The 25949-nt window shown below is 35.9% G+C and overlaps 2 protein-coding genes across 3 annotated transcripts; both read left to right on the top strand.

Annotated features, from left to right (window-relative positions):
* The first annotated feature begins 1980 nt into the window (after positions 1-1980).
* On the top strand, positions 1981-20333 carry LOC144558504 (uncharacterized). 2 transcript variants are annotated; one of them, XM_078307343.1, is made up of 5 exons: positions 1981-2222; positions 2295-2487; positions 3309-3512; positions 4157-4351; positions 5454-5628. In XM_078307343.1, the coding sequence occupies exons 1-5, from the start codon at positions 2140-2142 to the stop codon at positions 5583-5585; spliced, it is 807 nt and encodes a 268-aa protein (XP_078163469.1). In that variant the 5' UTR covers positions 1981-2139; the 3' UTR covers positions 5586-5628. The 2 variants fall into 2 exon arrangements, with proteins under 2 accessions (XP_078163469.1, XP_078163468.1); XM_078307342.1 differs by lacking the exon at positions 5454-5628 and adding an exon at positions 20138-20333 and having other exon boundaries at positions 1993-2222.
* A 2467-nt stretch (positions 20334-22800) lies between these two features.
* On the top strand, positions 22801-25057 carry LOC144557750 (high mobility group B protein 4-like). Its single transcript, XM_078306324.1, has 8 exons — positions 22801-22936; positions 23010-23047; positions 23141-23245; positions 23343-23400; positions 23514-23558; positions 23671-23748; positions 24029-24136; positions 24843-25057. The coding sequence occupies exons 2-8, from the start codon at positions 23019-23021 to the stop codon at positions 24861-24863; spliced, it is 444 nt and encodes a 147-aa protein (XP_078162450.1). The 5' UTR covers positions 22801-22936; positions 23010-23018; the 3' UTR covers positions 24864-25057.
* The last annotated feature ends 892 nt before the right edge of the window (positions 25058-25949 follow it).

Here is a 25949-nt window from a genome sequence, read left to right as displayed (position 1 = left end):
GACTTGTCTTTTTACCTTTTAAAATCTGAAGTGTTTTTGTTGTCTTTTATCTTTCATCTAAAGACACATTACGGGTATCCCAACATTCGCCACCTCTATCACATTGTAAAATCACATATTTCTATAATATTGAACTACAAATAGATAATACGTATCATTTAGCTGAATAAAACGCTCTAACATCGTTAAGTAGACCTTCACGAGTCATCTAGTAAACAAAAGGATATATAAAATAATTATTTTTTTATTTGAATCAAAAGTATTACTGTATCGAACTAATCGAAAAAATTTCCGTTATCAAATACAAGAGAAATTTCATCAAAGTTCAAACCAACCATTTTTTTTTCTTTATAAAAAAATTAATTAGTAAAAGTTCCGTACACGATTAATTAAAGTGAATAATTTGAACTGTTTGAAAATAAAAAGTAAATATTTTATATTATCTTTGTTGAGTTTAAATCTGAGAATTGGAAATAATATGTCTCCACCGAGGAAAAACAGAGCACAAAAAAAGTAAAATATTTCTTGTTCAACCGTCAAAGCAAAAAAAAAAATGATACAAGCTACAGCCTACAGGTATGTGGGTCCCACATATATAACTTTTAGAAGGAAGCCAGGAAGGACAATACAGTATATATATATATTTTTTCAAGAGACCGAATCATCTGTCCCCAGAGTCTCTGCGGGTAGGGCTCCATTTAAAAACAGTAACAATAGTTAAACTCTAAACAGTAACCGGTTCCACCCCGCAGTGACTCTGGGGGTAGGAATTTCCTGCAACCCGGGAGGCAGACGATTCGGTTTCTTTTTTTAATCTCACTATTCCTTTCGTTTATAATAAAGCAAATGTGAAGTGTTTTTGTAAAATAATTATTCCATCCACTTAATTTTGGCAACTACTTCAAGCATCTTGCTACCCCTTCAATCGCCTGAACAAGTTGTCACTAAAAAAGGTTCAAATGTCTTTCACATATTGGAATAATATCTGAAACTTACTATATCCATGCAGTTAGGGGTAGAGCCAAACTTTATAATTATAGAAGTCAAACCGAGCAGAGATAATCATATAAAATTTTCATATTACGAATGAGAATTAATTTTTCAGTATAAGTGGCATTTTACTATAAACTATATAAAAAATTAAGTATAAGTATAAAATTTAAAAAAAATATAAATAGAGATCAATTGACCTCATTCTCAAAGAGTAACTCCGCAGAAATCTGTAGCCAAAGTTAAATATGTTGTTGTATATAGAGGCATCTTAGGATGAGAAATCATATAAATCCTTCATTTCCTTCATAAACAGAACCAACTTTTATTTCTCGCACTCTCGTTGTCCATCCTCTCTTTACCAAAATATATTTTGCTCAAATTCTATTGTTTATCAGTAACCAGACAACTAAACTCTTCATCTTAAGAGATAACCTTGGCTCCCAAATCTTATCAATAAGGTCTCCATCTCGTACGTTTGTCAATTTATCATATAAGGATTTCACAGAAAATTGTCTATTATGACTTGTGAGATAGAGGCCAATTTGGTTTGTTCACAGAAAATCTTTTGTGATGGGAGGACTTAAAATTATGGCCCAAAAAACAAAAAAAAGCCTGACAGGTTCTTGAAACAGACCTGACAAAAGTAAGCCTGGTTGGACCCGAGCTTACGCGGCGTGTTGCAATCTGTTACTTATTTCACCCCATTGCAATTTTTTATTTTTTATTTTTTTGCTGGGGAAAAACTTCAATATCACCCGCTTGCTTGACGGGAATTATTGTAGGAACGATTCATATCAGATTGGTTAGATAATATTCTAATCAGATTAGATCAGACCGTCCGATCAGAATCTGACTAATTAGGTCCGAGGTGAACCGGTGCTCCTTAAATATAAAACGTGCTAAAGCTGATCGACGGTTCTGATCTGAACTCAAAATTTGAGTTAACTCAGGTGATATGAATTCCAGTAAAACTAATTTAAAATTGTCAGCATTGACTGCACAACGAGAGAAATTCGACTTCTCAAAAACAAAAAGTTATCCCAGTAAAACACCTTAAACTACAGTGCAGTACCAACCTATTGTTGCTCGCTTCCAATTGATAAGCATAGAAATCTCGAATAGAGAAAACTGAGAGCAAGGAGAGGCATGTGCATCGCTGCATGGATCTGGCAATCGCACGCTTCTCACCAGTTTCTCCTGCTGCTCAACAGAGATGAATTCCACGACAGGTACCATCATTTCTCAGATACTGAACTGCAATTTAGTAAATTTCTTAATTTTTAATTTTTTGCCTGATGAAGGCCGACGAGGCCGATGGAGTGGTGGGGGGAGGGGGAAGAGGATTTGTTGGCAGGAAGAGATGAATTGGGAGGAGGCACATGGCTGGGTTGCTCAAGAGGTGGTCGAATTGCGTTTGTTACCAATTTTAGAGAACCTGAATCTCGTTTTCCTGGTGCCAAATCAAGGGGCCATTTGCCTGTCAAATTTCTCAAGGTCCGCACATTAATTGCTCTTCTTACTTTCTACCGAGTACTGTATTGTAGGTACGCTATCATATATATCAATTTAAAAATTTGAGAGGGAAACTATCCAATTTTGAGGTTTTTGCGGGGAAAATATGCAATTCGTTTCAGAATCCTATTCCAAGTTCCCCAAAGGAAACTAAAACCAGCTAACATCAGTCAGTATACATTTGCAAAATAGAAAATATACCAGCTCCTTCATTCAGAATCTTTAAATACCCAAAATGCCTTGATTTTTAACTGGTACTAAACCAAACCCAAAATAATATTTTTTTACCTTTACCCGAATTGGTGCCAACCTAACCCAAGCCACATGGGGTATCCCCTGCGTACAGCGACTCCATATCGTCCCAGGTACTGGACTGAGTACAATATGAGTTCGCGAACTCCCAGCTGAGCGATTGGAATCCGGTGCCTATTTAGACATAGGTGGTCCTTTTTGAGATTCGCGATACAGTTAAAGAACGGTCTGGATTTGATAATTCTACATACGGTTCTGGGGGTAATCCGAATTTGCGGTACAACAGGGAGAGGATAACTCCTAGCCGATTTATGCCTATTTGGATTGTGGGGTCCACTTTGATATTCGTGCCAGGTTAAAAACGGCCGATGCAAATCTCATTCTACATGGTAGAGTACCGCACTGGATGTGAACCCAACCACATGTTTTCAGCTCTTTGAAAAAGAGATCTATGAGAGCCTTCTTAAAACTTTATCCATTTTTACAGTTGCAAAATCTGCTGTTTTTTAATACAAACGGTTGCTTAATTACTTTCATGATGAAATTCACAGAGTCAACAAACCCCCATGGAATTTGCTGAAGAAATAGCAAAGGAAGCAGATTCATACAACCCGTTTAACTTGGTAGTTGCCGATCTTTGCTCAAAGACCATGGTTTTTGTATCCAATCGGCCTGAGGGCGAGCCTACAATTGAGACAGTTAACCCGGGCATTCATGTGCTTTCCAATGCTAGTCTAGATAGTCCTTGGCCAAAGGTAGCAAAATTAATATATCTTTGCTCTATTTCTGTTTAAATTAGAACTTCAATTTTTTTATGAATAATGCTTCTTCCCTCGGGAAATGGCCAAAACGGCCTTTGTATATTTCAATTTTTTTTTACAAGACTGAGGCCCTGGTACTACGCATACTGCAGATTTGTCCTTATTATGGATCAATGTTTTCATTTTCAAAGTCCAAACAGTTAATCCAAACTGTTCAATATGATCTTCAAATGAAAATGTACTTGTAGATCAAATTTTACATTCTTTAGATCTTTTTCACTATTTTCTTAGATTGGTAGAAAATCACTTGATCTAAACATTCTAGACCATTCAAAGTAGTGGTTTTCTACCTATCTAAAAAAACAGTAAAAAAATTCTAAACAATGTAAAATTTAGTATGTAAATACATTTTCATATAGAGATCATGTTGAACAGTTCAGTTTGACTCTTTGAACTTTGAAAATGAAGTTATTGATCCATAGTACGGACCAATCTGCGCTATGCATAGTACCATAGCCTCACTCTTTTTACAATTGCATAACTTTGCTGGCATTTAGACAATTTTCTATGAAGAGTTTTCTTTTATGTTGTGCTCGTCATCAGTTTACAAATCTAATTCAAGATCTTTCTTATTTTAGTCAGAGCTTTTGCGAAGCAAAGTCGAAGAATTTTTAAAGACTCAAGGCGACAAGGAGATACCTCTGAAGGACATGGTACGAGAGCTGATGGGAGATAAAGTAAAAGCAGATAGAGATATGTTGCCTATAACGGGTTGTAATCCTGAGTGGGAGTATGCGCTGAGTTCTATATACGTAGACCTTGACACAGAATGGGTAAGTTAAAAGGCAAACTATTTACAAGTTCAGTAAAATAAAATTAACATAAAATAAGTTAAAGACAAACTATTAGATGTGATCTATATCTAATGAGAGCCAGAGAGGATCACTTGACAATGCTTTATTCTGACAATCTTGAAATTTTTTACAAATAAACCTTGAATTTGAAATCCAACATTATGAATATGACCTATATTCTCCACGTATCATTGTACATCGAGTGATTTGAAATTCATGTGGTCTGAAATGAACGATCCTTGATGCATCATCTAACAATGCTTAAATTGCATGAAATTTGATAGTTAGACTATCTATATGTCCAATACCATATCTCTAAATTTACATTTGAATTTCCAATTTATTTAATCTTTTTTTGAAAATTCTTTGTTAGGATTGTCAAAATAAGTAGTGGCACTTTGAATTGATATGTAAACTATTGAACTTATAAAATGGTGGTATAGTGCAGGCACAAAAAATGTAGACATGGGAACTCTCATTATCTTTAATGGTATTCTATATTTCTCAGCTACCAGTTGGTTGAAATCGGTTCACAGCAAGACAGTCATTATTTTTTAATGATATAGTATACTTTTCAGCTACCGGTTGGTTGAAATGGTACTGGAGCAAGATGGTTTTGAGTATAGAATTATAGATTAGTGGTCACCGCATAAATTTTTTAAAGTGAGAGGAGTATGATTTCACATCTCTAATAGCCCAATTTGAGTATTTGCACTTCTTGTTAGAGTAATCCATCTGATTGACAAGTCTATGTGACATTTCTATTTTCGTAACAGGTTTGCAACAGTAAGATTTTACGTGAATATGTTTCATATAAGGGTTAAAATATTATGATCACTGTAAAAATGTAAATTCAAATAGTAGCATTTGAAATCAGATTAAGAAAAACAGATGGACCAGATCGTAAAACCTAACATAAACAACTAAGAAGCACATGAATTGAGGGGGGATTAATGTTTGTTCCATTTTCCCTAATAAGAACAGTTTACAGGGGAAAGAAATAGCTTTTGATTTGTTGTGTGAAGCCTTCGAATGGCTAAATGAAAAGTAAAATGAATCTAACTTGTGATTTTTATCCTAGGGGCACTATGGAACAAGAAGCATGTCAGGAATTGCAGTTAAAGCAAATAATGAGGTCTCTTTTTATGAGAGATATATCGAAGACGGTACTTGGGAAGATCACCTTGTCGAATTTCAGATAAGAAAGCAATGATGAGTGACTTCAGATTTTGTTCAGTGAATAAGTTACTCTTAATACCCCCCAAAAAAATATGACTCCTTGTAACAGATTGTACTCAGCATAAGCAATGCTATGAGAAGGCGCATGATAGGTTTATGAAATAAGTTTTTTAATGGTAAATCAGTAAATGATTTGTTATTCCCATAGTTTGATAAAACTTTTGCTGTTATGTTGTTCTTTTAAAAATAAAATCATAAAATGATTTACCAAAATTCATAAATGTAGGAAGGATAGTAGGAAAAGAAAAAACTGAATTTAAACAAAAAAAAAAAATCATAAAATGATTTACCAAAATTCATATATGCAGGAAGGATCGTAGGAAGAGGGAAGAGGAAAAAAAAAACTGATTTTTTTTCTAGATTAAAACGGTGTTGTTTTGGGAGTTATGTAGGAGTATCTGTTAAAACCTTACGGAATTTAGGAAATTTTTTTGTTAGGTTGAAATTTTCATGCATGTGTAATTTTATATGGTAATGAACCGCAACTAAACATGCATTGCGGAATACGGACTTGTATTTTTCACATTTGTGAGTGACTGAGTGTCGATGCGATTGACATGGTGGACTCGTGGACTTCCAATATTTGTTAAAAGGGGGAATAGGAGAGGTCAGGATTCCATTATAAATCTCAGCCCAGCCCGGAGAGGATTCATTGCTCAGGCCCACAAAAATTTACAATGATTTTGCACCTATTTGAAAAAATAGTAAATTTTTTTAAAAAAATTATAAAATTTGATCTCTAAACATATTTTAATATGGATATCAAGTTGAGCAGTTCAGGTCGATAGTTTAGACTTTGAAAACGAAGATATAAAATATGAGACATAATGAGGTATGAAAAACATGAGGTATTGGAACTCTCCTCTTAAAAAAATACTTTTTAAATTTATAAATATTATATTTATCCTTCTAAATAAACAACTCTCCTATGTAACTTTCAAAATGTCAAAATTAGATATTTTCCATCCACATACATAATATCTTTTTTTTTTATTCTGAATAAAAATCTCGATATGTAATTTAAAAAAATTGAGATTGGATTCTTTTATAAAAAAATCTTGACATTTCTCGTCTTTCGGTCTCTTTCATGTGGGATTATTTTTTATATGAAGGAATTATAAAAAAAAAAATGATAAAGAGTATCTCAGTTGTTAGGTCCATAGAAAAATGAGAAGCGGCGAAAAAAACCCCTCCCCCCCCGAAAAAAAAAAAAAAAAAACTCGCCTCTTCTCCTCCACTTCCTCTATACCTTCCTCCTATTCATCTTTTCCATTTAAGTCAGTGCTTCTGTCTAGTGGATCTGGTTACCGTTTTTTGTGCTTCCACCTAGTGAATGTGACCACTGCTCATTCGTCCATTGCTGTTCGAGCCGGTGCTTCCATCTAGCAGATTTAGCAATCATTCTTTGATTCTTCTGCTTTGTGGATTTGGTCATCGCTCTTCGCATTATCCTTTTGGGGGTTTTTATTCTCCGATACTAGCGGTTCACTTTTTCTTCCCTTCCATTGAGCTCTTCCTTTTCTCTTTGGCAATGGAAGAGTGGGTGGAACGAGTTGTACATCTAATTACTTTATATATATATATATAGAGAGAGAGAGAAGGGCTACGGTGAGCCATGGAGTAAAATGAGTTGGTGCTCCATGGCACTATATTTTTATTTTGAAAATCCAAACGACCGATCCGAACCGCCCAACATGATCTCCATATTTAAATGTGCTTGGAGACCAAATTTTACATTTTTTGAAATTTGTTTACTATTTATTAAGCAATTTTGAAAATCGCTGATCCGATGGTCCATAAATTTTTTTTTTATTGTTCACAACAAAACAACAATTTTCAAAATTGCTTAATAAATAGTAAACAAATTTCAAAAAATGTAAAATTTGGTCTCCAAGCACATTTCAATACGGAGATCACATCTAACGGTTCGGATCGGTTGTTTGGACTTTCAAAATGAAAATACGGTGTGGAGTACAAACGCATTTTATTCCATAGCTCACCGTAGCTCATCTCTCTCTCTCTATATATATAGAGTAAAGATTTTAGTCCCCCTGATTAGTCCCTTATTAGTCCCCCTAACAACCTATTATCATCAGTGTTGCAAAATGCGGTTCTATGCGGCCGCATATGCGTATGCGGTTGGAAACCGCATAGGAAAAAACATATGCGGTCTAATATGCGGTTCCGCATATGCGGTTCTATGCGGTTCCGCATATGCGGCCGCATAGAACCGCATTATGTTTGTATGCTATGAAATTTATGTATTATGCTGTGATAACTGAGTTGTGTGATAACTGACTTGTGAGTTGTGGCCTGTGATAACTGATATGTTGACTACAGCTATTCACTATTTCACATTTATGTTTCTATTTTTATTTTTGTTGTGAGATTATATACAAATTATATACGAATTCTTATTTTAAAATCCGCATATATTAGTCCGCATAAAAATCCGCATATGCGGCCGCATACCGTATATGCGGTATGCGGTGCCCTTCCGCATACCTTCCGCACACCGCATTTTGCAACACTGATTATCATTAATATGCAAAGTCAATTGTACTTGACTCCTCTCTCTTCTGATTAAAAAAAAAACAAAATCATATTCACGCTCTTCACGGCCTTCACGGCCTCCGCCTCTTCATGTCCTTCACGACCTCTGCCTTTTCTCTTTCTCGGCGTGGTGCACCGTCGAGATCCGGCGAGGAGAGCATAGTGCACCGTCGAGATCCGACAAGGAGAGCGTGGTGCGCCATTGAGATTCGGCGAGGAGAGAGTGGTGCACCGCCGAGATTCGGCGGGGAGAGCGTGGTGCACAATTGGAGGGGGTCCATGCTAGCCCAGCGAAGGTTGTCACAGTGCAACATATGAATACTTTATTAGTTATATATGAATACTTCAGTTGTTAGATATGCATACTTCATGTTACATATGAATACTTCTTGGAAGAGGTGGGATGAGAGAGATGAATCTGACTTTGAATTTTGAATTGTATAAATTATTTCGAACATGTATGAATACTTCGTAATCGTCAGTATGAATAATTCTTTAGTTAGATATGAATACTTCATTGTTTTAGATATGCATACTAGTCTGTTGAGAATATTTATTGGTCCCAATCTGGGCAGGTGTGAATATTATTAGTGTCAGATGTGAATATTGTTAGTGTCATGTGTGAATACTTCATTAGTTAGATATGAATAGTTATATATATGAATATTTCATTTGTTAGATATTGAGTACTTCATTAGTTAGATATGAATACTTCATTTGTTAGATATGTATACTTCATGTTAGATATGAATACTTCTTGGAAGAGGTGGGGTGAGAGAGATGAATCTGACAATGAATTTTGAATTGTATAAATTATTTCGAACATGTATGAATACTTTTTGGAAGAGGTGGGGTGAGAGAGATGAATCTGACTTTGAATTTTGAATTGTATAAATTATTTCAAACATGTATGAATACTTCGTAATCGTCAGTATGAATACTTTATTTGTTTAGATATGAATACTTCTTTATTTAGATATGAATAATATATAGATTCGCTGTAGTGGTCCCCAATCTTGACAAATGTCACTTTCAGACGATTGCGGTCCCCAATCCAGGCTGTCACAAGACGTCAGCGGTCCCCCTGGTCGTTACTGGTCCCCTCCAGCTTGTGTTTACATATGACGAATGGTTCTGATAATAAGTATGACTACTATAAATTCGTAGGTATGAATACTATACGTTTTGACTATTAATAAAATAGCATTAATCTTGCTCTTTGATGGTAGTTAGCACGTTTTAACTATTTTTTTTTGTCTTTTAGTGCGGGGGACAGATAGGAAACTAAAGTAGGGGGACTGTTAGTCGATCCCATATATATATATATATATATATAAGAATAAATGTTCAGTTAGGCAATAAATGTTTGTTTTTGTGATAATGATGTTATGTGTTGTTTTGTGCTATTTTCTGCCTCTTCTTCTTCTTTTTCTGTTTCGAGGTGACTGTCCTGGACTGGTTAATTTAGTTCCCAGTTTGGTTTGATTCAGTGCCTGCTCTGCTGATAGGTGACTGTCCTGGTCCGATCAATTCAGTTTCCAGTCTGGTTGTGAGTTCAATGCCTTCTTGGCTATGATGTGAGTACAAAGGGCACTATCGCTAGGCTCGTATCACTCTAATCAAGCAAGGATGATCAATTTGCATCCACCAGATGCGCATCCCCTAGGGGTGTTCATCGGTTCAGTTCGGTTGAAACAAAACTGAACTTGGCAAACCAAAGTTATAATTCGGTTTTAAAAATAGAACCGAACCAAACCGAATTAGCATTGCAACCGAACTGAACCAAAGTTTTATTTCAGTTTTTTCGGATTAAACTGAAATATATTAATTTTTTTTATTTAAAACAATTGATTTATAATAAATCAAAGTATATTAAGAAATAAACCGGGTATTAAGAAATAAACTAAAATATTAAGAAATAAACCGAAGTATATAAAACAATTGATTAAGAAATAAACCGGAGTATTAAGAAATAAATCGAGTCGGTTCGGATCAAATTCATAATATATAAAAGTTCGGTTGGTTCAGTTATTTCAGTTTTGAAATTTTCCAAACCGAACCGAACCGAACCATTAAACTGAAAAAATCAAACTAATTCAGTTCGGTTCAAAACCGAATAAACCGGACCCAATGAACACCCCTATATAACCTGTGTGTTTTTTATTTTGTTTAGCTATGTGTTTTTCACAGACACTAGTTGTCTAATTTTATATAACAGCTATTTTGTAACTTTTTCAATGAAACTGCTTACAGGTTTTCAGTCAAAAAAGAAAAAGAAAAATGAGAAGCATTTTTACGGTTAAAGTGGTATCGGTCCAATTTTTTTCTTCTCCTCCAGCTGCTTGGGAAGAATACGGATAAGTTGCCTATATTAAGAGAATTTTTCTTCTTCTCTATCAAAATTTGTGGGATCCACACCTGATATGCGCAGTTAACGCAAACATGTTTCATCGTTTATGCTTTCTTCGATGAACAGTCCTTAGTTCGTCTGTGTAGCGGATCATATTACCCTTTAATTTAGTAATTTAGTTTTCACCTGTTGCACTTGTGTTGTTTAGTTTATTTTACAGACAATTTTCAAAAAATCTTAGAAAGTTCGGAAAAAGTCGAGAAAAAAGAGAGAGTATAGAGAAGAGGTGGGGCTCACCGTGTGGAGGAGAAGAAAACTAAATTAGAGGCATTCCGTTTGTATATTGAAAAAAGTTTGGATCCAACTAGACCGAAAAAATACTCATCTTTCTATGAGTCTAACAAGTAACAACTAATCAATGTAGTATTTCTCTCTATCGCTTTTTTAATAATCTGTATAAATAAATAAAAATTCCTCATCTGACAGTGCTAATTACAATAAAAAGGATGAAACATAATTGTAAGGAAGAGAGGGTTAAAAGGGTTTTTGTATTTACTGATAGGGAGTAAATCGTAAATGTATGTAATTTAGATTTTAGAATCTCAACTATGGAACTTTTGCCGATTTTTTTATTTATATCCAAAAAAACATATAAATTTAAAAAATTAACCAATCCGCTTGTTTATTTCGAAAACTACCCAAACTGGAAAAAAAATTTCCGGTTTCAATACCAATTTCCGGAAATTTGATCCTAAATCCGGAATAATTTTTTCCGGATTTATGATTTCTTTTTTTTTTTTCCTAAATCATGAATAATTTTTTCCGGATTTAGGATTTTTTTTTTCGGATTATTTTTTTATTTTTCAGTTTTTATTTATAATTTATTTATTTTTTGTATTGAAGTATTACAAATATTTAATATAGTATTCCATCTATTTTTAAAAAATATATTAAATATTTGTAATACTTCAATACAAAAAATAAGTAAATTATAAATAAAAACTGAAAAATAAAAAAAAAGAATCCGAAAATAAAAATTCGGAAAATAAAAATTTCCTAAAAAAAAAATCCTATATCCGGAAAAAATTATTCCGGATTTAGGATCCAATTTCCGGAAATTGGTATTGAAACCAGAAAATTTTTTTCCGGTTTGGGTAGTTTCTGAAATAAACAAGTGGTTTGGTTAGTTTTTTAAATTTATACATTTTTTGGATATAAATAAAAAAATCGGGAACTTTTGTGTTACCAGATTTATTATTTTAAAAGGGCAAAATATGAAATTTTAAAGGGAAGATATTCGATTCAGAAATTTTAAAAGAATATGCTTTCAAGTTTTCCCTAATTTTTTTATTTCATTTGCATTGCAATCTGTAAAAGTTTTATGCAAAACTTTCTTATGCGATAGTATTTATACCTGCACACTTTTAATAATTTACAGAACATTAAACACAAATCTGAAGACCAATCATGTCCGATATAATTTTTCCTTAATATATTTAATATATTGTTGTAGGCTGAACGAGTGAACGGTCAGGTATAACATAGTCTGGTAATTAGGATATGAATAAAAAACAAAACAATTCTATTGTTAATCATATATTGTACATTAATTTAGATTGGATTGATCCAGATCATAATCGGATAATCCGTATCCAAACTCAAAATTTAAGTTGGATCCGGAGTTTCAGACTACTGGGTGCCAATTTTAACGAATTCAGTTAAGTGAAGAATTAGATTTTAGACTGGATCTGTCTTCGAATCCGCAACAATCTATTTTCAAGGGAGCACACACATCTCAAGCGACGGATTCGAATTCTGAGACGATTTCGAGCAACGGAGTCGAATCGAACGGTCCCGATCCAAAACCCAAAAATTAAATTATTTTAGGGGATCGGGACCCAATTTTGACAGTTTTTTTTTTTTTTCTTTTCTACAAAACTGAGGTGAGAGATTTTTTAATTTCTGTAGGACCCGCGAGCATTTATTAAAAAGGATACATTCCAAATAGATGAAGTAACAAATGATTACAATTACAATATAATATATATACTTTTCAGATAGGGAAATGGAGAATATAGCGTATAGACCTGGACACGCATTTTTATATGTAATATTTGTCATCGATTAAGCGATTTATTAACATTTATTAATTAAGATTAACGCAAATTCAAAAGAAATTGACAAACAAAACATGAAAGGAAAAAAAAAAGGTAAATCGAAGAATCATAATTATATTATTTTCTCCCGATAAACTTTTTTTTTTCGTGCCATTGTCAATTCATAAATGATTTAAATTATTACCAATTCCCACAAACTGTTAATAGAATGTTTTAAACATTTAGATGTAAAATAATATTTCATATAAAATTATAAATATATTAAAACAATAAATAATACCTTTCTTGTGTAACAAATTATAGTGGTTTTATCTTTATAAAGTGATTGAAGTTTCAACCAACTTTAATCAAATTTTGCTTCGATTGAAGAATAAACTACCGTGTTTCAGATAAATATAAAAATATAATATTCCTCTTTGAAATCAAAGTCTTTTCGACAATTTGTCATCACGTTCTTTTCTATGTGCCACATAAAAAAAAAGATGTGCAGTAGCTGAAAATATCACATTTAATGCATTTGTAAACGTTTGTTGTCTATCTGACACTGTGATCGAAGATTGAGTCTCTTTTGAAATAACATTTTTAAACACATTTAGTGTCCATGTGAAATCTTTTTCTCTTTTATTCTTTAGAAACGCACAACCATTATAAAAAGAGATGTTAAAGCATAAGACTCCAAAAACTTAGACAGAGGGGACAGAAAAGAGCGATCCTCTGCATTAGGAAGGCGATCTGAAGGCGATCTGAAGGCGATTCTCTTCCTTTCTTCTTCTACACTTCTCTCCCTCTTGTCTTCCTCCTCAGACTGGATCCAGGATGGATCCTCCGCATTCCCAGCTGGTGCGGGACTTAGCCCCCTCTATTCAGGCTCTCACTTCGGCCTTACAGGCTTTCATGGCGCCTCCTGGATCTGGGCCTTATAAACAGGCCGTTCTCACTGTACCTCCTGTTGCGCGCGCTGTGATGCACAAGCCCATGGATCCACCGAGGCGTCCCGTTAGTTTAGAGTCCGCTAGGTTAAAAATGGCGGAACTGCGTCGCCTTTCTTCTCCTTCATCCCCTTGGTGCTTTCGGTGTGGATCCAAGGGACATCTTGCCCCCGCTTGCCGCAACGCCGTGGTGTGCTTTGCCTGTCACCGCCTCGGTCACCGATCCTCTCAGTGTAGATCGCTCCGATCGGCGCATCCTACCCCTCCGATCGTTGCGACCTCACCTCCAGTTGCTACTTCGCCGATCATTGCACCCTCCCCCCTCGCCTCCACCACCGATACTGTTTCCACCACTCCTCCCATTCTTCCTACACCTCTTCCACCGGCCTCCTTTCCTACCACCTCCTCCAATCCTCCCACACAGGTTGATCCCCCAGATCTGCTCGTGATGCCTCCCTTTACCCCAGTCAGACCTGCTATCCGTACCTTTCATGCTACAGCTGCTAGCGACAACCTGGAAGCAGCCTTCAAAATGAGTTTTCTGTTGTCTGATGTGGAACGATGGGGACCGGAAAGAGTTACTGCTGCCTTGTACAAGATGAGCGGTCCCCAGTCACAGCACGAATGGATTGTTCGAGTTTTTGATGATTTTCGCTATCTCATTCTCGCTCCTTCTCAGCACTGGCTCGACTCTGTCTTGACGCACCACACCCTCCGTCTAGAGAACCGAGATATACCAATCCAGGAGTGGGATCCGAGCTATGCTCAAGGTATGCGCATGATTCCGATTTGGATTAAAGTAAGGGGGTTTCCGATGATGCTTTGGCAAACTCATGAGTTTGAAAAGCTGGTTGAAGATTTTGGTGCGATTCTTCTGGATCAAGACCCTGCTACAGAACATTACCGCGATTGGCGCGCAGCCCGATTGAAGATTGGTATCTGTGACCCGAAATTGCTTCCGGAATCTCACTGGATCATGTACAAAGATGCTAGCGGTCATGTCTCTCGATATGATATCTTATTTGAGATTGAACGCGAACAGGCGGGCTCATACTTCAATCCAAAAAGGCCTCGATCTGAAGGTGGTGCGTGGAAACCTCGTCCATCTGGACCACCCAACCAACCCCCCTCTGGGCCTGGGTCTAGCTCCTCCGGTACTGGCCCCTCCTCTACCTCCGACCCACCTCAGGCCCCTCCTCCACCCTCTTCCCAACTGACCACCTTAACCTCCACACCTCCTCCCCCATTGGTACTAGTCCAGCACCCGATCAGCTTACCTGACTCGACCAACCCTCCTCCTGCCCCTGTATCTCAGGCAGGTCCAGATATGGTAGTGCAGACCTCTCCCTTGCTGCCAGTCGAGCCTACATTGCCTGCTCAACCATCCTCAGCAACTGCTGCCACAATATTGCAGCCAGTTCCAGCCCCCGTGGTACTGCCTCCATTGGAGTCAGAAGTGCAAGTCTCACCTGCAGCTGGTACACAACTGACAAATGACACCTACACCCTTGACCCACCTGGGGATGAAGAGATGTACAGTGACGGGGAGTCCTTTGATGAGGTGCTGAAAGAAATTGAAGTCCACCGCTCAGCGAATCGCGTGCTCGTGGGAGGCTCTAGCCCTCCCCCTTCTGTGCCGGTCCTCTCAGTGCCTAGTCCCAGTCATGTTCGGAAGAGCACTCGCCTCTTGAAAATCCAAGGATTCAATACCTCAGTTCTGATCATGGCCATGAAGAGAGCTCGTGAGAAACATCTGGAGGAAGTCCCCGTTAAAGGTAACTCTTTACTTGATGCTTTTCCGTTTACTAGGCTGACCAATTATGAGATTGCTGCTTTGTTTGATGTTTATAAGATTTCTTTGGGTACTTCTGACTCCCAACGGGATTTTATTATTGAGAATATGCGAGCTAGTCCTAGACCTTCTTTTGAGGTTGTGTTAACCCAAGCTTTAGCCTTGACTAAAGATACGGATCACTCTGTTCTGTTAGATACTAACATGGGTCTTACTTGTTTGGTTAAATGAATATTCTGAATTGGAATATTCGAGGCATGAATGCCTGTAGGAAACGTAATATTCTAGCTGATTTGATAACACAACATTCGGTTGATATTCTGGCTATTCAAGAAACCAAAAAAGAGGATTTTTCTAATAGGATTCTTAACTCTATATTCACTAAACTTGATACTTGGCATTGGCTGCCCTCGATAGGCAACTCAGGTGGTATTTTATTTGGGTGTGATAGTGACTTAGTAGAGGTACTTTTTGTAGTTAGGCGTCAATTCTCACTTAGTATTGCATTGAAAAATAGATCTGATAGCATTGTTTGGATGTTCACTATTGTATATGGACCTGTCCTTGTAACTCTAAAATCTTTGTTTTGGGATGAATTAACACATATCCGCCTTAGTTGGCCCGGCTTGTGGTTAGTCAGTGGTGATTTCAATAGCATTCGCTCACGTAGTGAAAAATTGGGGCAGAATTTTAATGTCCGATTGAGTAGAAAATTTAATGACTTTGTACATGATTCGCATCTGATAGAGTATAGATTACAGCAGAGACAATTTACTTGGACAAATGGTACTCATTTTGCTCTCTTAGATAGATTTTTTGGCTCTTTAGATTGGGATAACAATTATGAATTTTGCTTTGTTAAAGACCTTTCCCAATTTGGTTCGGATCATTGTCCTTTGCTCTTGAACACGAAACATAAACCCCCTGCTACTAAAATTTTTTTCAGATTTGACAACCTTTGGTTATCTGACCCTGAATTTAATAGGCTCATTGAAAAATGGTGGCCCGAATTTCCTTTACAAGGTGATATTGGTTTGAGTTGGCATAAAAAAATAAAATTTCTCACACAAAAAATTGAGGGATGGTCTAAAAACCATAAAGGGGAAAAAAAAGACTAAAAAAGTATGCCCTTGAAGAATTAGAAAAATTAGAAGTGATTAAAGAATTGAGAGACCTCTCTGATGAGGAATGCCTTCAATGGCAACAGTGCCAACTCACCCTTAATACCATCTATGAGGAAGAGGAAACATATTGGAAAGAACGATCCAAACAAAAGTGGTTGGATGAGGGAGATTCCAATACCAAATATTTTCACAAATGTGCCACCAACAGATTTAAAAAACAATCCATTTTACACATGGAAGTTCAAGGGCAAATGACTGATCACCTTCCTTCGATTGAAAATCATATAGTTGAGTATTATCAAAGCATCTTAGGTGTTCGTGGGGTTAAAGGGGCATCTTTACACACTGATTTTTGGGATAATAGTGACCAAGTTACTTCTGTTGAAAACTCTTGCCTCACACGCCCTTTTTCTAAGGAAGAAATTAAATTTGCAGTATTCTCCTCAGACCAGACCGGTGCCCCTGGACCTGATGGTATACCTTTTGGTTTTTATCAACATTTTTGGGAAATTGTGCAAAGTGATATATACAGTTTAGTGGCTGCTTTTATTGATCATAGGCTATCGTTAGATTATCTTAATCAAGCTGTAGTTTGCCTTATACCTAAAGAAAAGGATGTTTCCACTATTAAACAGTATCGCCCAATAAGTCTAGTTAATTGTAGTATGAAGATTATTTCCAAGTTGCTGACTTTGCGACTTGAACCTCTTATGCATAGGCTTATTGACCCTACTCAAGCTGCCTTTGTTAAAGGCCGTTACATTTTAGATAATGTCGTATTGAGTCATGAAATTCTTCACTCTTGTAGACAAACGAAAGAACAAGGTGCTGTGATTAAACTTGATCTAGAAAAAGCTTATGACAAAGTTAATTGGTCCTTTCTAATTGAGGTGCTGCTCACTAGAGGATTCGATCATAAATGGATTTTTTGGATTTCACAATTGTTGTATAGTAGTTGTACTTGTATTAATATTAATGGTAACCTGTCTTCTTATTTCCCCTGTCAGCGAGGGGTCCGCCAGGGGGACCCATTATCCCCTTTTCTATTTTTATTAGTAGGTGATGTACTTTGCAAAATGTTTCATAAAGGCAGAAACGCTGGTAGAATCCAAGGTCTTGGCCCCCGGCTGGCTGATGGCAATAGTGTCACTAATTGCCATTATGCCGACGATACGATTCTCTTTCTGGGCCCAACTCCTACTAACATCGAATTTGCTCTATGGACAATGTTTAGTTTTGAAGCTATGTCAGGTATCAAGATTAATTTTCAAAAAACAGAATTAATTCCTTTACATATGTCCCTCTCTGATGGAGAGCTTCTTGCTGGCCTGTTTGGTTGTAAAGTAGCTAAATTACCTTTGAAATATTTGGGGGTTCCTCTCAATGATAAAAAACTTGCTCTAAGTGATTGGGGCTACATTTTAGACAAAGTTGCTAAGAAATTGCAGGGTTGGGTAGGTAATTTGCTCTCTATTGGGGGGCGAATAACTCTGGTCAATTCTGTCCTTTCGGCTGTTCCCCTCTACATGTTGTCCCTTTATAAACTCCCTGTAAAAATCAGACATCAAATTGATAGGATTCGTCGTCGCTTTCTTTGGCAAGGTCATGCTGGCCCCCGTAAAAAATATTCATTGATTAATTGGTCTTTAGTTTGTTATCCCAAGGAATTTGGTGGTCTAGGAGTTAAAGATTTACACGTCATGAACATCTCATTATTGGTTAAATGGTGGTGGAAATTACATAACCCCCAATTTTCAGGTCTTTGGAAACAATTGATCCTTATTAAATATGGCCCCCACACTAATCCATCCAACATGTCACATTTTTGGAGGGAGATTTCTAAACTGCAATATATTGGACAATTGAGCTGCACTTATAAATTAGGGAATGGACAGACAACAAGCTTTTGGTTGGATACTTGGCACTCTCAATGCCCTCTTTCTATTGTCTATCCTCAGCTTTTTGCTTTATGCACTAACCCCTCTCTCTGTGTACAGGTTGTGATTGACTCAAAGGGTGCTGTGGTGAGATTTCGACGATCTCTCCATGGCATTCTCCTTTTAGAATGGCACGCAATCCTTGCAATTATTCATTCATATACACTTACAGACAATCCAGATTCCCTCTTATGGAAATGGGATTCCACGCACCAATTCACTACTGCTTCCCTCTACAAATTTCTCTCTTTTAGAGGAGAACATGACCAATTTGCATTATTGTGGTGGCTAAATTTAGTACCTCTCAAAGTAGAAATGTTTATGTGGTTATTGTTTCGAAACAAAATTCTTACTAAACTTGTATTGCGTAAAAAGAAATGGCAAGGGGATACTCTATGTCACTTTTGTCATACCGAAGACGAATCCTCCCTACACCTTTTCTTTACATGTCCTTACTTATCTCAAATCTGGTTTTGGATGGGTCAATTCCAACAATACTACTGTAATTGGACTTCTTTGGATGATATTCAACAATTGGCCCTGTCTTTACCTCTCCCTCAAAGGGAAGCTATGATCATGGTTGTTAGTGCTGTTTGTTGGACTATATGGCGCGTTAGAAACTCTGTTTGTTTTGATAACAAAAGTGTGCCATCTATTAGACAACTAATTGTACTAATTTGCTCTTTATTGGACTATTGGTCAGGGGCTAAAAGGCGAAAGGTACAGATTGCTATTTGGACTCCTGAGGATTTGGACATGGTGCCACTTCAAAGCCTATCCCCTTTGCCGCTGAGTTCCCTGGACCGGCCCCCTGCTGCCACCACCCCAATGGTGCCGCTATTGATTGCTGACTAAGCACTTGCGCATTGATTGATCACTTTCACATGCCACAGTTAGGCCTAAGGGTCATGAAAGATACCAAAAAAAAAAGAAAAACATGCCACAGTTGCTTAGTAGTTCTTTTAATTGCTTGCTTGTAATAAATATGGCTTTTCGATACTTTTGCTTGTGACATTATGTTGATTGGCTCACTTGTTAGAGCCTTTTCGATACTTTTGTTTGTTGGGTCCATTTGTGGATTGCCTGAGGTTAGTTTGCACGTGCTCCAGTTGCACGTTTTTATGTCAGTTCTTATTGTAAGACTTTCTTTTCTATTAATGGATGGGCAATTCTGCCTTTTTTTCAAAAAAAAAAGCATAAGACTCCAACAACATCAAGAAGTGACATCTTATACTTATTTGTTTTGTGGGTACAATTCATAATAAAAACATTTGATAAATTCTTAACCAGAGAAATTCACATAGAATGTTTGAAAAAAAGATGCGTAAGAGTATCACCTTCATCGTGTAAAACATCATACTTGAACCCACTTTCTCCTGGTTCTTCAAATAAATATTGAATCATTGATCGACCTTCTAACTTTTCTCTACGAATCTTTGCCTTTACATTATACATTGTTGTAGACACAGCTTTAATCTTTGGATTCTTTCGATGTAAAGAAGAGAATTTGTCTCAGTGGTATTCTAGATCGAGTCATATAGTCAATATTCTTGATATTTTCTTGTGATAGTTGTCAAAGAGAAGAATGGTCAGAGATATCAGCAGATGCTTCATGGTTGTGCGATATTTCTCTAATTCCTTCACCTGTTAAAGTTTAAAATTAACAGCCGTAAATTTCACTGGGTGAAAAACAAAATGAATCTAACTTGTGATTTTTATCCTAGGGGCACTTTGGAACAAGAAGCATGTCAGGAATTGCGGCTAAAGCAAATAATGAGGTATCTTTTTATGAGAAATATATATATGGAAGACGGTACTTGGGAAGATCAGCTAGTCGAATTTCAGATAGACAAGTTATGAAATAAGAAAGCAATGATGAGTGACTTGAGATTTTGTTATCTCGCCTCATTTCCTTTATCAGTTTTACTCTTTTTGGTTCGGTGCTAATTGATAAGTTTTACAGGGGCTTTTCTGCATGATGGTTTTGCTGTTTGGATTCTCAGTAGGAGATCCGATATAGTTGGTAGGACGTTGTAACCCTGTATATCTTTATTTGTTCTAATATTACCCTGGCAGCCTCCGCCCGGTCATTTCAAAAAAAAAAAAAAGAATAAAAGAAGTTACTTCTTGTAACAGATTGTACTCGGCATAAGCAATGAGAAGGCGCACGATAGGATTATGAAATAATGTTTTTAATGGTAAATCAGTAAATGATTGGTTATTCCCATTGTTTGGTAAAACTTTTGCTGTTTTGTTTTGTTGTTCTTTTAAAAAAAAAAATCCATAAATGTAGGAAGGATGGTAGGAAAAGAAAAGACTGAATTTAAACAAAAAATCATAAAATGATTTACCAAAATTCATATATGCAGGAAGGATCGTAGAAAGAGAAAAAAAAAAAAAAACTCATTTTGTTTTTCTTCATAAAAACGGAGGTGTTTTGGGAATATTTTATACATTTATGAGTGACTGACTGTGAGTGTCAAGTGCGATTGACATGGTGACTCGTGGACTTAATATATTTGTTAAAGGGGAAATAGGAGAGGTCAGGATTCCATTATAAATCTCAGCCCGGCCCAGAGAGGATTGATTGATCAGGCCCACAAAAATTGGAAACCCAGCTCATTTCGCCCTGGGTTTTAAAATATCATGTTACTTCGTTTCGTTTCGCTGTGACTATCCTGAGAATTTACTAAATATGAAATTCGTATCATATATTCATATAAGGTAACCGAAATTTCTGTTTGGATCTGGACCGTCCAATCAGAACTCGCACAATTATTTATTAAAGCAGCCCCGTGTAATTATTTCTGATCGGATGGCCGTGATCCAAACAGAAATATTCTATCACCTCAGCGTATGTTTGGTTACAAAATAAAAATAGTTAGAATAATCAAATTAAAAATATGTTTGTCTTATTAGAATAGTAAACTCTCAAAATCCTTAGAAATAACATATTCCAATAAGACAAAAAAGTTTGGATTCACTGTTCAATATGCTATTCTGAATAGTATAATCTAAAAAATTACCTATTATCAATCCAATCAAACATACCATCAGAGGATATGGATTCCTAAATGTGCTGACTGGAGAAAGTAGTCTGACACTTATTTGCATTTTGCTTAATAAATGGTTTGTAAAAACATATCATTTTTTTTAGTCAAATATACGAAAAGAGTAAAGATGGGGGGCAGTGACTAAGTCTTTATCTTTTATTAGAGAAACTAAAATCAGATCATGCAACATTTGTCCATTATTGTTTGGTTAGACAAAAACCAAAAAGGGTAAAAAGCTGGGCATTAACGAATTAATGCCTGATCTTTTTATAGACTGGTTGCTCTTGTCTTGATTGAGATAGGATAAGTAATTTAAGTTGTTCATACAACATCTGTTCATTATTTTAAGACTACAAATTTAAGATTCAAATGAGTTCATTTCGAAGCAAACAACTTCTGTTCAATAAAAATAATCATCTAATAGTGTCCCCATTTTGTTTTAAGAAAAAAAAAAACTGTTAATTGATTGAGATTATTGAGCCTTGATTTTTTTCTTTAGTTCATTCATTTAAGAACAACGCTATTTGACAAATAAATCAATTTTATTTTTAATTGAAAATCCAAATAAAACCATAGACCTAGTGTTGTGGTGCGAGTTTTGTCTCTACGGAAAGACACACGTTTAGGGCCTGTTCGGCTACATAGTGGGAATGAGAATAGGAAATTTTTGAACTGAAATTTACTGTTCATGTGAGGAAAAAAAAATCAGTCTGAGTGAATTTTATTTTTCTCACGCGAACAGTATTTTGTGAGAAGCAGTCGAACAGTCCCTTAATTTTTGATAATAATGCTAGAGTATGCCCGAACCAATTAATAAAGAAAAAAAAAGGCAAACAAACTACAAAGTTGTATAAAAACCAAAATTAAAATAATTATCTTTAATATAGATTTATAAATTTTATTGTTCTAAAACTGTAGATAAGTATCAGCTCGCTTCGTAATAACCTATCTACAAAAACATTTTAGCTCCATGGTATTGACATATTATCATTACGCATATATATAAATAAACACAAACTACGGGATCGCATAGTGATATGAATCAATGATGCATCTTGCCAAAAAATCACATTCACAAATTAATTGCCAGGCGCCAACATAGATTTCACACTTACTCTTTACAGAATGTCAGAATTGACTCGGTTTTCTTCTTCCACAGACCACAGTTCTCTTCTTTGTTTGTAAAACAAAAAAACAAAATAACATGAAACTCTTTGCGCGGGAAGGTCTCGAGTCCAAAACCAAAATTCATTATGTAGGGATCTGGAACGTGCCCCAAAAAATCCCGCCTAAAATTTGTGTGGAAATTACAATTCCACCCCACACCCCTTGGTGTCGCCCTTTATATCCGTGTTTCCTGTTAATACCTCACATTAAAAATCACACCGCCTCCTCTCTACCTTATATTCTCATTACACCGCTGTTTCCCCTTTTACCCCCCGTCGAAACCTAACCCTAACCCTAATCTCGGTAAGAGCTCGATTTTTCTTCAATTTTCGTCAATTTTGTAGATTTTTCTCTGATTCGCTCCGTGATTTTGCAGTCTGTCGCCATGGGAAGACCTAAGAAGGCCGAATCAACGTAAGTTAGCCTCTCTTACTCGTGTATTTTCGTAGCTAGGTTTGAAATTTGGGGCTAGGCGAGTTTCTAATGGTTTCCGTTTATTAATTGAAGGGCGGCTGGAAAGAGAAAGGCTCCTGCACCTAAGAAAATTTCAAAGAAAATGAAAAAGGACCCAAACAAGCCTAAGAGACCTCCCTCTGCCTTCTTTGTTTTCATGTAAGTCTTGACATTTGTACTGATCTACTGGTCAATTGATGCATTTACGTTTTTTCTATCTTTTTCTAATTTTTTTTCATGTATTTTTGGCTTAAAGGGATGAGTTCAGGAAGGAATTCAATGAGAAGAACCCTAACAACAAGAGTGTAGCTGCTGTAAATGAATTTCTTTATCAGATCTATTTATTATAATTCTGTTCAATCTCTAAAGTTAGGTATTATTTATTCTAATTAATAGAACAAGTTTTTTGTATCTTAAATAAATATAGGTTAGCAAAGCTGGAGGAGCTAAATGGAAGAGTCTGTCAGAATCTGTGAGTGTTTTCATCTCATTCATTTGGCTGCTTGAAGATTTAGTGAAATTTGAAATATTTTCACTTTCAGATCTGTTGTATTTAATAATATTTTTTTGAATGGAAAATTCAGGAGAAGGCACCCTATGCAGCCAAAGCAGTAAAGCACAAGGAGGATTACAACAAAAAGATGGATGCTTACAACAATAAGGTATTTTATGTTTCTACATTGTTTCTCAAAAATCTGATCTAAGGGGCTCAGATATTTTCTTCAAAGTTAAGAAATAAATGTAGTGTCACATTTTTACTTGTGTAAATTTGTATCATTAGCTACTATTATTTATTTCTAATCAATGCTAGGCACCTGAAAAAAGGCTATTTTTCTGGATATCAAGTGAAATGATTGTAACAATAAGATAGCTAATTTTTGACATTTATCATCTTGTCTTTTATTAAATATTAAATTATGTTTTATTGATTCTGAACTATAGCCTGAGAAGAGCTCTGGTAGAAGTAAGGATGAGGATGATGAGGAAGAGGAGCATGCAGAAGGCTCTGACAAGTCAAAGTCCGAGGTTGAGGACGAGGACGATGAAGAGGTTAATTTCCTTGAAATGCTTGTTTCTAATTATAATTAGTAGTGATTGTCACTTATTTACTAGTAGATGCCTTACAGCAAAGTTCCAAGATGCTTACCACTTGTGTTCAAGTAATAATCAGAAGTTTTTCTAGATCAATTTTGAAAAAGGGAGCTAGCTAGCTGTTTTCTGTTTAATTTTAAAGTTGGGAGAGCAGTCAGTTGATTCCCTAGATTTAGTGGGGGGGGGGCATGTATGGTATTTCTCATTTGCTGGGTATATTTTCATACTATGGTGGCTTCTAGTATTAATCTGAAAATACAAAGATAAACAATGTCAGATATACCCACACAATGGGAACTGAAATTACTCACAAAATGTGATAGATCTTGCATCTCTAAAGAGATGCATGTTCAATTCCCACGAGAGTTAAAAAAAAGATTCAATGTCGGAGTTAATAGCAGATTGTGAGTTGAAAAGAAAAGATTCAATGTTGGGGTTAATAGCAGATTGTTTTTAGAAAAAAGAATGTAATCTAAAATTTATCCTCTTCTCTTAAAAGAACAATAACAAGAAAACTTGTTATTTTTGTTTAGATGCCGTTCCATATGTAGTTAGTGAAATGCCCTGGTTACCTCTGATAATTCTTGATACACCATTTGTTGCTTTTGGTTGATATCCATAGGGCACATCTGTAGCTTTGCTAATTTTTTTGCTTGACTTGTAGGATGACGAGGATGATGACTAGATGATTGCATGGAGGCTGGAGATAGCTAATTAGGCTAGGATTTTAGGAGTGTTTTTATGAGTAAAATTAAGACAAGACTGTAGGCTATTTTGTTGGTTTTGTTATTGTATTGAATCTTACATGTTCATGCTATTGTTTCACGCATCGCTCTTATTTTGCTATCTATCCCATTATGAAATGCATCTGCAGCTCTACTTTTGTTTGTTTTAATCTTAACCTCTGCTGGTTTCTACTATTCCTTCTGTTGCTTTTTTAGTAGCATCTTTGGCTAGCTGTGATTCAGTATTTTTTGTGGTTTGAAAATATTTGTGAGTGATCTTTCTTTATGGGACGTTACATTCACATTTTTTTTGTCTGAAGGCATGTTATATATTTAGTGAAGTGCTACATGGGTGTGCACTTTGTGCATGTGACAGCACGACATGGCTGCCATGCTCTGATGTCTTAGGTGTGCCTTGTGTGTGCTGAAAACCAGAAACTGAGCATGGCATGCCCAAGTACTGCAAGGTACACTGTGCTTAGGTGTGTCATGCAGTGGCCAGATAATACAACTGTTTTTAGTACGGTACAATTTGAGTACAACTAAATGTTCAAATTCATCTTGTGTTTCTCTGTATTTTTTTAGTCTTCCTTTTTACATGCTACCGTGCTCCAGTGGACCAGTTTCCTTTTTTTTTCCCTTTTGTTTCACACTATTCCTCTCCTGTCTGTTGATCCTATATCGTGCAGGCTGATTTCGGCCCCTCTCGTGTCTGAATGTGTTTGATTGTGTGCCCTTGCAGCTCAGGTTCCTTAACATGGCATGGCCGTGTTCAAGACCATGTGGTGGGTGCAGTGTTTTAAAAGTCGGTTTAGTCGGCCGAATATTCGTATTCGGTTGGAATCCGAATAGAAAATGAGTATTCGGTCTAATATTTGGTTTCAAATATTTGGCCGCATATTATCTATTCGGTTGAATTTTTCCAAATAGAGAATAAAAATCCGAATAAAAATTGAATAAGAACCGAATAAGTTATAATTTAATTTATTTAAATTTGAATTTATGTTTTATTTATGCTTATTTGTAGTTTTGTAATTTGTAATGTG

Source organism: Carex rostrata, chromosome 8, assembly GCF_964058835.1.
Source record: "Carex rostrata chromosome 8, lpCarRost1.2, whole genome shotgun sequence".
Classification (NCBI taxonomy): Eukaryota; Viridiplantae; Streptophyta; class Magnoliopsida; order Poales; family Cyperaceae; genus Carex; species Carex rostrata.
Note: the sequence above shows the minus strand (reverse complement) of the source record. Positions and strands in the feature narration are given on the sequence as shown.